This window comes from Tachyglossus aculeatus, chromosome 18 (assembly GCF_015852505.1).
Source record: "Tachyglossus aculeatus isolate mTacAcu1 chromosome 18, mTacAcu1.pri, whole genome shotgun sequence".
NCBI classification, from domain to species: domain Eukaryota; kingdom Metazoa; phylum Chordata; class Mammalia; order Monotremata; family Tachyglossidae; genus Tachyglossus; species Tachyglossus aculeatus.
This window is the reverse complement of record NC_052083.1, coordinates 20,943,773-20,958,606: the sequence shown is the minus strand read 5'-3', so window position 1 is coordinate 20,958,606 and position 14,834 is coordinate 20,943,773. Positions and strand designations below refer to the sequence as shown.

The 14,834-nt window shown below is 42.2% G+C and overlaps 1 protein-coding gene across 1 annotated transcript; it reads right to left on the bottom strand.

The window, feature by feature from the left end:
- Nucleotides 1-1,505: 1,505 nt before the first annotated feature.
- LOC119939955 (olfactory receptor 10A7-like) lies at nt 1,506-2,294 on the bottom strand. Its single transcript, XM_038759987.1, has one exon. The coding sequence runs from the start codon at nt 2,292-2,294 to the stop codon at nt 1,506-1,508; it is 789 nt and encodes a 262-aa protein (XP_038615915.1).
- Nucleotides 2,295-14,834: the final 12,540 nt, after the last annotated feature.

Genomic DNA, 14,834 nt, shown 5'->3' with positions numbered 1-14,834 from the left:
TTTGCTTGTTTCACTTCTTTAGTAATTAGTTTTAATTTGAATGGATGAGAATATCAATTAAAATATTTCGGCCTGTAACACCAGGCTTCAGAGCTACATTGTAACTCAGGGATTATTTTTAGTGAATCTTTAGTAACGCTTCTCTGAGAAGCCTCAGACTGGCCTTGTTCACCTAATATCTTTCAGGACAGAGGACAGCCCAGTGATGCTGAGTTCTCTCCACTAAGAGGCCACAAATGGATATGGACCATCAACCATTGCCCAGGACAAAGACCTGCCTGAGGATGCTGGGATATCTCTGCCAAGCAGCCACATTTCAATATACCATTTGATAACCCCAACCAAAACATGATAGGCACAACCTGGTCTAATGGAGTGATTTGAAAAACAAGGTGACCTAGTTGATATAGTCCACGGGACTGGAGGTCAGAGAGATCTGGGGTCTAATACCAGCTCTGCTAATTGTCTAAAGTGTGACCTTGTTCAAGTCACTTTCACTTCTCTGTGCTTCGGTTACCACATCTGTGAAATGGGGTTTAGAGCTGTTATCCACATGCAGAACATGAACTGTGGCCAATTTGAATAGCTTGTATGTCCCTAGTACGGCGCCTAGCTCATAATAAATACTTACGAAATGCCATTTAAAAATGACCGATAAAAGGAACTGAATGATCAATTGGATCTGTAGGTGTTTCTACTCAAAGAGGTTGATTTTTTTCTTCTTTTGGAACGAGATGAGTACCTGCTTTGAGCTTTGTTGAATGCTGAAAATTATTAGATGTCATTTCAGTTATCACTTTGCTTCAAAACTCAGGCATGATAATTGGATTTTAAGACATGCCAACATCTGTTTAAATGCAAACGAGTGTAGGAGTGTTAGTAGCAGGAGTGGATCAATAGCAGAGGAACTTGTCTGATGGATGGATAATCAACTCAATCTTCAGATCCCAGGAACTCCTAAAGCATACTTTTCTGATACTTTCTCTTTACTTTTTAAATAAATCAATATAAAATTGAGCCATTTCATTAATTTCTAAATGCTACAAAACTTTGGCCTCATGCTCTTTACACGTTAAAGCCCTCAGAAATGTCATTAATTGATTGATAAAGTGCCCAATTTTACTGGTGTCATGGTCTCAGCATCTCATCTCTTGCTAGCCATCTATCTTCTGAATTTGTACAGGTGTTGGCCATCTTAACTCTGAGAACAGATTTACTCTTCCATGGTCTTTCAACACTTAGAACAGTGCCCAGCGCTTAGGACAGTGCTTTGCACGTAGTAAGTGCTTAACAAATGCCATCATTATTGTTATTATTTCAAGCCCTCAGCGAATAATAAAGATGGCAATACACTAGGTCACGGTGAATAAGCAAAGCCACTGACTTCCTGATATCTTAACAAAAAAAGTCACCTTCCAAAATCAGAGCTTCCCAGATCCTGGGAAAATATCTTTCTTACCTAGAATTCTCTTCAGGGCAACTTTCACCTCTTGATTCTTCAGACTTTAGATCAGGGGATTTAGCACGGGAGTGAAAACTGTATAGGAGAGAGAAAGCAGTTTGTTGCTCTCAGGAGTGTAGGAGGATTTGACTCGGAAATAAGTCAAACTCGCAGCCCCGAAGAACAGTGAAACCACAATGAGGTGGGATGAGCAGGTGGAGAGGGCTTTGCGACGGCCCTTGGCAGAGGACATTTTCAGGATGGTGACGATGATGTGGACGTAAGATACAATGATTACTCCAAAGGGGAACATCAAAAATGTCACGGTCGCTGTGACACCGTACACCTCAAACGCGAAGGTTTCTGTGTACACTACCTCTGAGAGAGGACGGCTATCACAGAAGAAATGGTCAATTAGATTATGCCCACAGAAGGGCAATGTGAACATCATTGTAGTCTGTACTGTTGCCACAGGAATCCTTGATAGCCAGGAAGCCAGGGCCAGCTGCAGACAAAGCCTCCGGTTCATAATGAGAGAATAGCGGAGGAGCAGGTCACAAATGGCTGTATGTCTGTCATAAGCCATCGTTATCAGGATCAAACATTCTGAGGGGCCGAAAAAGGAGGAGAAATACACCTGGGATGCACAGCCACGAAAGGAAATACTTTGATTCTTGGACAGGAAATTGGTGAGTATTTTGGGGATGATGACAGTAGTGTAGCCTATATCCATTAGGGACAGCCTCCTAAGGAAAAAGTACATGGGGGTTTGAAGGGTAGTGTCCATAGTGGAGACCAACACTAAGAAGAAGTTTCCTATCAAGGCTATTAGGTATATCACAAGGAAAATCATAAACAGGTAGACTTGAAATTCACGAAGATTCGAGAAACCGAAAAGAATGAATTCAGTCACATGCGACTGATTGCCTTCCTTCATTCGTGTTCTTTTTTTTTTAACAGTGTAAGTACAGAAATACCTGGGCCCAAAATGTGTCTTCTCTTTCAGGAAAAAAATCAGTAGAAATGTTTTCAGAGTCCAGTTCTTGCCTATAAACATTTGTCAGCATGAGGTTGGATAGCTTGTTTAGTCCTGGATCAAAGAGATGATTGTAAAATGTATGGTGTCAAAGTTCTCGTTCGGTAGAAGCAAGTTCAGGTGAGTGGGGAGGTTAGCCAATAATACAAATTCTGCAAAGGAATGATAATAAAGTGTTTCATTTTCTCATCACTTTGCTAATAATGTTTATCATTACTGAACCCTCATTTTCCCCACCACACTATGTCCTATCAACTTCATCGGATGGGACAAAGCCTGCTAGGGGATGAAATAATTACAGCTTACTTGCAGGGAACAAAGCATCCCAATACATGACTTACACATAGAAATCTCTTCAAATCCCCAACATGCAACGGCACACACAAATCCACCTATACACAAACACACTTATACACATGCATACTGACTGAGTACTCATGTACTAACAATGAGAGGGTGAAAGTTTCACAAGAAAAACAAACAAAACCAAACAATGCGTTCTTAGTAAAATTCATTCATTCCTTCATTCATTCAATCGCATTTATTGAGCTCTTACTATATGCAGAGCACTGTACTAAGCGCTTGGGAAGTACAAATCGGCAACACATAGAGATGGTCCCTACACAACAACGGGCTCACTGCCTAGAACGGGGAGACAGACAACAGAACAAAACAAGTAGACAGGTGTCAAAACTATCAGAATAAATAGAATTATAGCTATATGCACATTATTAATAAAATAGAGTAGTAAATATGTACATTTGTACATGTTAAATATGTGCATATGCTACTTATGAACATACAAATGTACATATAATACATATGTTCAATATATAACAAAGAAGAGTCCCAAATTGGTTTCGTTTTTCCTGGCCCCTCCTCTTCCCCAGCCTTCCTGTGACCACAAAATAGACCATAAAGTAGGTTTACGGACCATAAAATAGATTTGGGAGTAATATTTCCACATATCCACCCCTTTCTCTTCATTCCTTTGACCCAGAAAGAGACCCTATCAACCAGTGACTATTCATTCATTCAATCATATTTACTAAGTGCTTACTGTGTGCAGAGCACTGTACTAAGAGCTTGGGAAGTACAAATCAGGAACATATATAATGCTATTCCTTGTTCCTTATTGTCTCTATGTCCCTAATCCAATGATGCATTACAAAGAGCAGCAAAACATTTATCTTCAACACATTGAATGGTGGTACTCCATTTCTTGGAAGTCTGCTAGGATACCTATTACCATAATATCAATTTAAATCTTTTGAGTGTGGACTTCACAGCTCTCTGCTAACTGCCTTCCTTCAAAGTCATTCTGTCCACTCAACTGAAGAAAACCACTTCACTGTCCCACCGCTTTCCACTTTATTTGCCCATGAGCTCAATTTCTCCCCAAGCCACATTTCTGCCAATTCTTCAAGCTCTACAGATTCCAACCCATGCATGAGCTCTTCCCACAGTACCCCTTCCTACATTTTTCCCTCAAGTACCTTCATATTTCGTTATATTCTTCTTGTGCAAATGTTAGTTTAAATATGTTATTTTAAGCATCTGGCTCACGTAATCTAGGTGTATAAGATGTTCATGCTTTTGTTCTTTACCTATCTTCCTCACTAGTTTGAAAGCTCTTGGAAGGCAAGAGCCACATTTTACTCTTCTCTCATTATTCCACATACAGTGCCTACAACAGTGCGTTGCACATAGACAGTATTCACCAAGCACTGCTGCTAATCAATTAATCAATCGTATTGCACTAAACACTTGGGAGAGTACAATATAACAGATTTGGTAGTCATGTCGCCCGTGCACAAGGTGCTTACAGTCTAGAGGAGCTTACTAGTGTTGTCCCATCCATCCTCCCAACATCACTGTCAGATTCAAAAGAGTTTTAGTAGAAATATGTTCCTCTTTTAAATGGGAGAGAGTAAAAAGGGGAAGTGAGAGATCTAGGATTAGAAGCCACATCTGCTATTTCCTAGATGGTTGTCCCTTCTACACTATGTACTAACATGTGGTGAACGTTTTATTGATAAATTTACCTGCCTCTTGAAGGAGAATTGTTCTTCCTGGGTTGATTAGATAGTCTCATGTTCTGGATGATAAGGCCTCTTTGGAGTATTGGGGTGACCCCTGAGAGCTGGTCCCCAGGCCATTGCTTACAACAAAGTAAGCAATGAGATAATATGGAAAGCTCCTTTAGAATAAGTCATGCCCATGAGATGCTTGCATTTTTTACACTTAAAAGGCATTGTGAAGTCATTGAATTTTTAATTGTGCACATTGGAGATAAATTACAAACTGTGTTTGCCTAAAGTTTTAGGGATTCTGATTTTTCAAAAACCTTGCCTCTAGAGTCTGTTTATCTGAAAGGAAAACTTCATCTAAATTTTTGCCTGAATTTAAGCCAGGTTATTAAGATATGACTGTTGGAATTCTTTATTGCATTCATATTAGAAAAACTATATAGTTATAAATCTGATTCCTTGGGGGAATTTTTTTTGAAACGTTATATTTCATCTTTACCTTCAAATATTTGGTGACTGGTGAAAGAAAAAGCCTGCTGAAAATTTGTTTGGGATGTTAGAAGATTTATTTCTGATTATTATATTTAATATTACCTGTTTGTTGAGTACTGAATTTTTCTTTAGTTGATTGATAGACTGACCTGTCTGTAGATTTTGAGGTCCTTGTGGGAAGGGATCATGTCTCCCAATTCTACTGAATTGTACTTTCCCAAACGCTTAGTACAGTGTTCTCTACACAATACATTCTCAGCAAAAAACATTGCGTTTTGGTACTCACCTTTTTAAAGAAAAAGCATAGAAATCAACAGTAATACTCAGATCACAATGGCTGCAGGAGTGGGCTCTGTAGCTAAACATTTATCATCACAAAAATTTCAGTGTGTTCTCCTAATGGACAGTGTGAAAAATTATTCCTATCAAGAGACAAAAGTTTAACAATGCTCAACACCAGCTCTGAAATCAGTGCTTTTTGTTCACCTGAACCAAAGAGAACTCTCCCCTCTAGGCCAGTGAATGTAATTCCTAACTTATTCCGTTTTAAGGTCTCACAAATCCCTCACATACGATTGAATTCTGAGAGATGAAGACATTGCTATACCTAAATACAGAATACTGCGGTCATGATTAACATTAACTAGTTGTAATACTTGGTGTCAAACTCAATTACTGGTGTCTACCAAAATTGAACAGACTCAAACACGTATCGTGCTTCTCCCATAATAGGTCCAGTTTCATCAAAGAAGTAATGATTGGTCTACTTTAGATTGAGTAGTGGTACAGGTAGTTCAAAATAATTGACAGTACAAAACTGAGGAGAGGCAGGCCAGCAATGAAGAATGGGGAGTTACTGCTTCAGATTTCTGAGTTTGGAACATGGAGTTAAAGTTGAAGGAAATGTACATGTTGCAGTTGATTTGAAAACCTGCTACACCCAATCCACCTTGAATAATTGAGCATTCACTAGATATTTTGTCCCCTATTAAAATTATTTGGTTATAAAGATATTTTCTGATTTTTTTTCCTGGCATTGGTTAAGCACTTCTTGTGTGCAATGTACTGTACTTAGTGCTGGAGAAAATATAAAATAGTCAGGTTCAACACAGTCTAAGATTGATTTCCTATCAATGTCACTCAGTTTCCAAACAATTTTTTGCCTGGTCACCAGCAAAGTCTGTTTTCAGTCTCCTGAAAAACTAACGTGTGGCTTCGTTCTTAAATTTGAAATCTCTATGAATCTTTGTTCTCTAGTCTCACTTTGGTGCCCTTCCCTTTAAGCCTACTTCTTAATATTTTGCTAACTGACCAATTGTCATTTTTAGGTTCCATTTTACATAAATTGCTTTTGGATGTTTCACTTTTTTAGTAATTAGTTTTAATTTGAGTGAATGTTAAATATCAATTAAAATCTTTCCGGCCTGGTATACCAGGTTTCAGGGCTACCTTGTAACTCATGGATTTTCTTAGTAAATCCTCAGTAACTCTATGAGATAGCATGGACTATCTAACATCTCCAAGAAAAGAGACCAGCCCAATGATGATGAGATCTTTCCATTGGGAGGCCACAAACCAGTGTGGCCCATCGACCATCACCCGGGACAGAGATCCGGCTGAGAATACTGAGATCTCTCTGCCCAGTGGCCACAAACTTGTGTGGATTATCATCCATCGCCCAGGGATGAGATTTACCTGAGGACGCTGAGATCTCTCCACCAAGCAGCCACTCAAAACCCCACTCAAAACATGATAGGAGCAACCTGGTCTAATAAACTGAATTGAGAAACAATGTGACCTAGTGGATAGCGCATGATCCTGGGAGTCAGGTGGATTTGTGTTCTATTCTCAACTCTGTCAATTTTCTGCTGTCATACTTTGGGCAAGGCACTTCACTTCTCTGTGCCTCAGTTTCCTCATTTTTTAAATGGTGATTAAAAGTTAATGATGTGCATCTAGCTTTACTTCTATTTATTCTGATGACACCTGTCCACATGTTTTGTTTTGTTGCCTGTCTCCCCCTTCTAGACTGTAAGCCCGTTGTTGGGTAGGGACCGTCTCTATATGTTGCCAACTTGTACTTCATAAGCGCTTAGTACAGTGCTCTGCACACAGTGAGCGCTCAATAAATATGATTGAATGAATGAATGAATGACTGTTAGCCCCATGTGAAACATGGACTGTGTGCACCTTGATTAGCCAGTACATACTCCACTGCTCAGTACAGTGTACAGCTCAGAGTAGACACTTAACAAATACCATTTTTAAATTTCTGGTCAAATGAACTGAATAAACACTTGACTTCTAGGTGTTACTATTTAACAGGATTTTTTTTTCTTTTGGAACGAGGCAAGTACATGTTTGGGGCATGTTGAGTGCTGACAATGGCACTTCACTTATGATTTTGCTTTACAAATCAGGCCCGATAATTGGTATTTAAGACATGTCAGCATCTGTTTCAATGCTAATGAGGGACTATTCTCAAACAGAAGAACGAAGTGGTATGGGTAAGAGGAGAGGATTAAGACCATAAGTACCTATCTGATGGATGAATAATCAACCTAAACTTCAACTCGCAGGAACTCTTGCAGCATACTTCTCTGATTCCTTATCCATACTTTTTAAATAAATTCATAGAACATTAGACATATCATTAATACTTTAATGGTCAAAACTTTGGCCTAATGCTCTGCACACCTGAAAGCCTTAATAAATACCATTATTCATTGGAGAAAATGCTCAATTTTATGGGTTTCCAAGTCTCAGTGACTCATCTCTTACTAGTCTTTGACCTTGTAAATTTGAACTGGCATTGGCCTCGCCCCCTCCTACCTCACCTCCCTTCTCTCCTTCTACAGACCAGCCCGCACCTTCTGCTCCTCTGCCACTAATCTCCCCACCGTAGCTCTTTCTCGCCTGTCCTGCCGTCGACCCCCGACCCACGTCTTCCCCCTGGCCTGGAAAGCCCTTCCTCCGCACATCCGCCAAGCTAGCTCTCTTCCTCCGTTCAAAGCCCTACTGAGAGCTCACGTCCTCCAGGAGGCCTTCCCAGACTGAGCCCCCTCTTTCTTCTCCCCCTCCTCCCCCTCCCCGTCCTCCCCGCCTTACCTCCTTACCCTCCCCACAGCACCTGTATATATATATATATATATATATATATATATATATATATATATACATATATATATATATGTTTGTACGTATTTATTACTCTATTTTATTTGTACATATTCATGCTATGTATTTTATTTTGTTAATATGTTTTGTTTTGTTCTCTGTCTCCCCCTTCTAGACTGTGAGCCCACTGTTGGGTAGGGACCATCTCTATATGTTGCCAACTTGTACTTCCCAAGCGCTTAGTACAGTGCTCTGCATACAGGAAGCGCTCAATAAATACGATTGAATGAATATTGGAATCCAACCAAGATTTGGTTGCAATTTCCTATCCTAAGCCCTCCAAGAGTTGGGTCGGGTGGGCACCTGAAATCCCAGCCCACAGGATTGGGGGTCCTTCAGGCGAACATATGGCTGCCTCTACACAGGTCCGTCCTTCAGCATAATGGCGGCTTTAATTGACGACAGCCCGACAGTCCCAGTCAGGGGTTTTTGTTCTAGGTACTGTCTGAGAGACAGGAATCTGGGGTGAAATTTGCCAGAGGACTGACTCAGGAAGAGCTCAATATGGACTTTCACTCACCTGCACATCTGATGAGTATTTCTCTCATCACAAGCACCTAGCAGGCTTTCAGCTCCAAGGACGTGGTGGCCATTGCTGCAGCACCTACACACTTCTGGATAGAACAGAGAGTCGGTCAGAAAGAATTCTTGTCCATCTCAGGCCTCAGCACGTCACGCAGAGCAATACCTCTGTGCCCTTCCCAAAAGTCCCAAGGATCCCCTGTTCTACATGGACTCCTTTGGCCCTTTATTTCTCGGATCGTCCACAAGAAGCACAGAACACGTACATACCTGCCCAATTTTCCTCTCGTGAAAGGAGGAAGAAGACACTTGATTAGTATTTGGCCTATCGACCTCTTCCCCGTCCAAACTTTCCTGTACTGTGACTCTGCGTGGAGGCACTGTATCAATCCTCTCTGCACCCTCTTCATTTCAACAGCTAAGAGCTGGGAACCTAAGATTATGTACATACATTCCCTTCTGGTCAATCAGTGTCATCGTCCCCTGGGATGCTGAAGCTTTGTCAAGAGCCCGGGACAGAGGGATGCAACTGGGGTCCTACAATTCAGGACCCGGCTCTGGAGGACCGTCCCGAGAAGGGTTGTTGTGGCTCCGGGCATCATTCTACTGAAAGCCCAGAGGAGTCTCTCTGTGCTCCTTTCCCATCTTGCCTCATGCCTGGTTCCTGGACTCTCACCCGCAGCAGCTCGATGCTCTCCCTCTGGTACTTCTCCGCCAGCTCTGCGATGAGTGCCTGAAGAGTGCGGCTCTGCTGGAACAGATGCTCCTAGCTCTGCCTCAGTTTCTGCAGATTCTCTCTCTCGTCGTTCTCCTGGCTCTGAAGTCGCAACTCGAGCTCCTCATCCAGGAATCGGTACATTTTCTCAAACCTGGACACGAGATTCCACCTACATTTCTGCACCTCCTCCTGCCGGGGAAGAGGTCAGGGTGGAAAGGAGAGTAAATGGGCCAGTGGACATATTGAACCTCCCCAGCCCTACTAATGGAAAATAAGGAATCCCATCCCACAGGACCAGAACCTTATCTTCACCATCGCTGAATTCATGTTTTCTGTAGCTAGTACAGTCTGCACCTCTTCAATTCCTGCCCGCAGGAGATGAAGAATCTCCTGGAATCTCTCCTGAAATACAAAACGGCTGTCCGTCGATGACCCTGGAATAGGTTTCCGCATACTCGGAATATGGATGTGCTGCTTTGGGCCTCTCTCAGCTAGCTCCCGGACCTCAGGAGTAGGATAGGAAGATATCGGTGTGGCAGCTGGCAAAGACTTTCTAATTCGACGTTCAACACGTGTTTTGGGATGACCACGGAGAGGACAATTTACCCTGTAATCCTCCGAGGCCTCTATCAGACTTATGCTGTGCTCCTTGTAATGGTAGCAGGACACACAGATTGCAGTATCATCTGAAGACAGAACGGCTTCAGAGATTGCTGGTGTCTGTCACACCGCTCCACATCCTCGGCGGGGCCCCGCAGTAGATGAGGTCCGAGCTGCTTTCCCATCACTTCCAACTTCTCCAGACGTTTATTGATCTCCAGGCCTTTCAGCTGGCAGGCCCTACAGAACTCTGTGTAGGAGAAGGACATCTGACCATCATCTGAGCACCTGAGAAGACACAGTCGGAAGAAGCTGTGTCCACAGCTCATGGTCACGGGGTAAACGAAGCACTCTATGTAGACAGAGAAGGTCAGCTCTTCCTGGAGGCATTTGGCCAGATACAGGGCAGCCAGGTTCCTCCGGAGAGAGGCCGAAGTCGAGTCACTAGAGCCGTGCTGTCGATTGCCCGTTGACCTGCCTCCTGTCTAAAGACAGTCAGATGGTTGTTCCTGTCGCAGATCCCAGAAATTATTCAAAGAGAGTGGATCTCCACGAAGGAAAGGTCGCACCAATGATTTCCCTGGTGTCAGACGTCTGGAGGTGGATTCCCAGAAGCTCACATACCAAAGGGCGAATGGCACTTCGTTTTTATCTGTTTTGGCAGTCTGAGTCGAAGATCTCTCTCTTCGCTACCCCGTTTGCGGACGGTCTGAACTCTCCTTCAGGTTGTAAGAAGAACTTTCCACCAAGTAGGATCCCCCACAACTGAGACCTACGTTCACTTCTCTTTATCTGACTTTGGAATCGCAAACCACACCCACTTATCATTTCCTCGCCCTCTCGGTTCTTAACTCAATGTCGATTTACAAAGAGATTTCTGGCCGGTCCTAGTTAATTTCTATTAGGGGTAGTAGCTTGCCCCCGTCTTGTCCTAATTCTTAGCTCAGGATGTCGGTGACTACCACTTCTTTATCCCATCAGGGTCAGCGGCTGCAGTCAAGGTCGTCAACAACATCTGCTAACCAAGAGATAGTGGCAAACGTGCCCTGCCCATTTAGAGCTAATGGCATCTTGACCAAATAAAATGACGTCCAGGCCTCAAGCTCGTCAAATTCCACGCCCCCGTACGTGGTCACCCCGTGGATCCCAGCCATCTGGGTTACAGTAACCAATGGGCTGCCATGTCCAACATATGATGTTCATCCTCTTGCCTGGTCTAGGTGAGACCATGTCCGGGAGTTGGGTGACACCAGATATATGCAAGCATGCCGTGGAGACGATCGCAGTGCCACCTCACCTAAAGCTCGTCGACAAGTGCTCCGTTTTGCAAAAAAGTACACCGAAACATTAGCATCCATACCTTGTCACGTGTCCAACAGTAGAGAAACAAGGTAGAGTCACCCAGTCACCTGCAGCAGCAATAGAATTACATTGGAATGCAGGGCTTTACTTTCATCATGTCCTTTGCTAGCAGCTGCCTTTGGCTCTCCTTTTATCTGAGAACCAACAGGAGGGCCAAGGAAAGGTCAGTCAGGAAGATCACTATGCTACTGAGGAATGCCCTTGTGCCCCCATCAAAATGACAACATGAGAGCTTCTACCGCATACCCATATTGCTTCTATTATTCCCTAGATGTTCTGTTGCTCTCTGGTTACAATTATCAACAAAGATCATCCCAACAATCATACAAAATAAGCCATCAAGCCAAGGAAAAATGTTCTTCTGGTCTTAGAGCACCCAACTTCACCCAGATGTTGCTGGTGCCCACATTCTCTGGATCAGGAGGTCTGGTGGGACCATCTCTCTGTCCCATTCACTTCAAGGCTCAGACTGAAGAAAGACTCTCTCGGAGACCGTTGAGCAATGATCCCTTCGCTGGACTTTTCTGGAAACCAGTGTTCCCTAATGGACTAAATTCTTGGAAGACATGATCCTAACCATAGAAGTATTAGGCAGATAAGTACCAATGGCAACTTTACCAGCTGATAAAGTTTGAAATAACAGCTCTTTCCCGATAGTATTTAACAGTCATCCTTAACTACGTTAACAATTTCCTCCGGTTATTTTGCTTTTTTCACTTTCCAAATTGGGATATGATGCCTGAAGCTTCCCAGCCCTTTAAAGGAAACACAGTTGTTAAGACAAATGGAAATAAACATTCTATCTCCAACTATCTCCAATAAACAAACTATCTCCAGTGGCTACCAATCAATCTGCGCATCAGGCAGAAACTCCTCACCCTGGGATTCAAGGCTCTCCATCACCTCGCCCCCTCCTACCTCACCTCCCTTCTCTCCTTCTACAGCCCAGTCCGCACCCTCCACTCCTCTGCCGCTAATCTCCTCACTGTACCTCGTTCTCGCCTGTCCCGCCATCGACGCCCGGCCCACGTCATCCTCCGGGCCTGGAATGCCCTCCTTCTGCCCATCCCATCCTCTCTTCCTCCCTTCAAGGCCCTGCTGAGAGCTCACCTCCTCCAGGAGGTCTTCCCAGACTGAGTCCCTTCCTTCCTCTCCCCCTCGTCCCCCTCTCCATCCCCCCCATCTTACCTCCTTCCCTTCCCCCCAGCACCTGTATATATGTATATATGTTTGTACATATTTATTACTCTATTTATTTACTTATTTATTTATTTATTTTACTTGTACATATCTATTCTATTTATTTTATTTTGTTAGTATGTTTGGTTTTGTTCTTTGTCTCCCCCTTTTAAACTGTGAGCCCACTGTTGGGTAGGGACTGTCTCTATATGTTGCCAATTTGTACTTCCCAAGCGTTTAGTCCAGTGCTCTGCACATAATAAGCGCTCAATAAATACGATTGATGATGATGATGATGATTCCAATGCTTTCCTTTACATATGAATGTGTATCACACAGAGTGACAAACATTCATAATAATAATTACAGTAATTATGTTATTTACCAAGTGCTTATTATTTGCCAGCCACTGTTGTAAGCGCTGAGGTAGGTTCAAGGTAATCATGTTGAACACAGTCCTTGTCCCACATGGGGCTCACAGTCTCAATCCCCATTTTACAGATGAGGTTACTGAGGCCCAGAGAAGTAAAGTGACTTGACCAGGTTCAAATGGCAGACACGTGGCAGATCCACTTGTCAAGCTATAGTAGAGAGAGCCTACAGAGCTTGTGTTGTTTTACCCCTCAATATAATGGAAATTTTACATTAAACACTAGTTGACGCAAAAGATAATTGTCACAAGCAATGATTAACAAACAAATCCCATTTCTATTACCATAATCAATTGGTAACACTCAGCAAGTAAATCCCTTCTTTGTGTTAAGCTGTCCCCTTATCAGACCTCTTATTATTCATGGCTGATAAAGGTTTCTCCACTTAATTCGGTTTTAGTTAATTCTTAGAAGCCATTTTGAAAGCTGGGGCTTTAGGTGGACCAAAAGCCCCGTTGTTAAATAAGGAGAAGTACCATACCTGGGTCCATTCCCTAAGAAATTTGTGCAACCAGTAGGCTTACCGTATCTTTAACTAATTCTTTAGATTCTCCTCTAGTTCTCATTCACGAAAAATCAAGATGAAATTATTACAAATTTTCCTCTTCATTCATAGTATTACTTTTTCTTTCAAAACAACCAAATTTTCTTACTCTCATTTATCCAAAATTATATAAGGAATATTATATATGATATATATACATATATATATATATATGTATTATATATTATATATTAGGGAAAGCAGCGTGGCTCAGTGGAAAGAGCACGGGCTTTGGAGTCAGAGGTCATGGGTTCGAATCCCGACTCCACCACATGTCTGCTGTGTGATCTTGGGCAAGTCACTTAACTTCTCTGGGCCTCTGTTACCTCATCTGTAAAATGGGGATTAAGACTGTGAGCCCCACGTGTGACAACCTGATCACCCTGTATCCTCCCCAGCGCTTAGAACAGTGCTTTGCACACAGTAAGTGCTTAACAAATGCCAATTATTATTATTATTATTATTATTATTATTATATCAATATATCTATATCTGTATATCTAGATAGATAGATAGATAGATAGATAGATATAATATGCATTATCTTTACATTCTACCTTTTCTTATTCATTCCAGATTGTTAGTTCTATAGTGAAAGTACCAAGGTAAAATTCTTTCCTCAAACAACCACGTTTATACCAGCCGGATATAAAGATGAAAATTTGTCTTCAACTTGCTTATACGTCTCTTTACCAAATTAACAAACACAGTAGAATGCCAGTAGAGTCTCAGTTACAATAACCGAATCACCGCCCCTATAGGCATCCCTAGTCTTGAAAGAGAAATGGAAAAATTCTCCTTTCCCAATTACCTCTTTTACATATCTAGATAAGAACTAACATTCCCAACAATGAGATCCATACTTCACAATAAAGCCAGTTAACCATTCGTTTGATAGCTAACCATTTGTTTGAGTTCCCCATTTATTTGAGGGAGGCCCCTCCCCTGTAAACAGATTTCCTCTTTGAACTTCTATACGGATAGCTCCAGACTTTTAGGGTTTTCTTATCTGCCACCATGCCTCAGTTGCAGATTCTCTGAAATTAACAAAGAGAAGGGAAACAGCTTAAAAAGGCTACATCAGTGAAATGACTCTCAACCTTCGAAGCTACTGAAATTCAGTCAGGAATTTATCCTCACAGTGCACAGTGCACATTTTCACAACACTGATCAGTTCATTCAACATAACTCATTTTATACATACTTTCAAGCAGACAAGCGAGTGCAGCCAATCCCTTCTATCAAATCAGGTGTGCATTTCCATTCCCCCAGTATGAGCGCCTCAATCTTTATCTTCCAGAG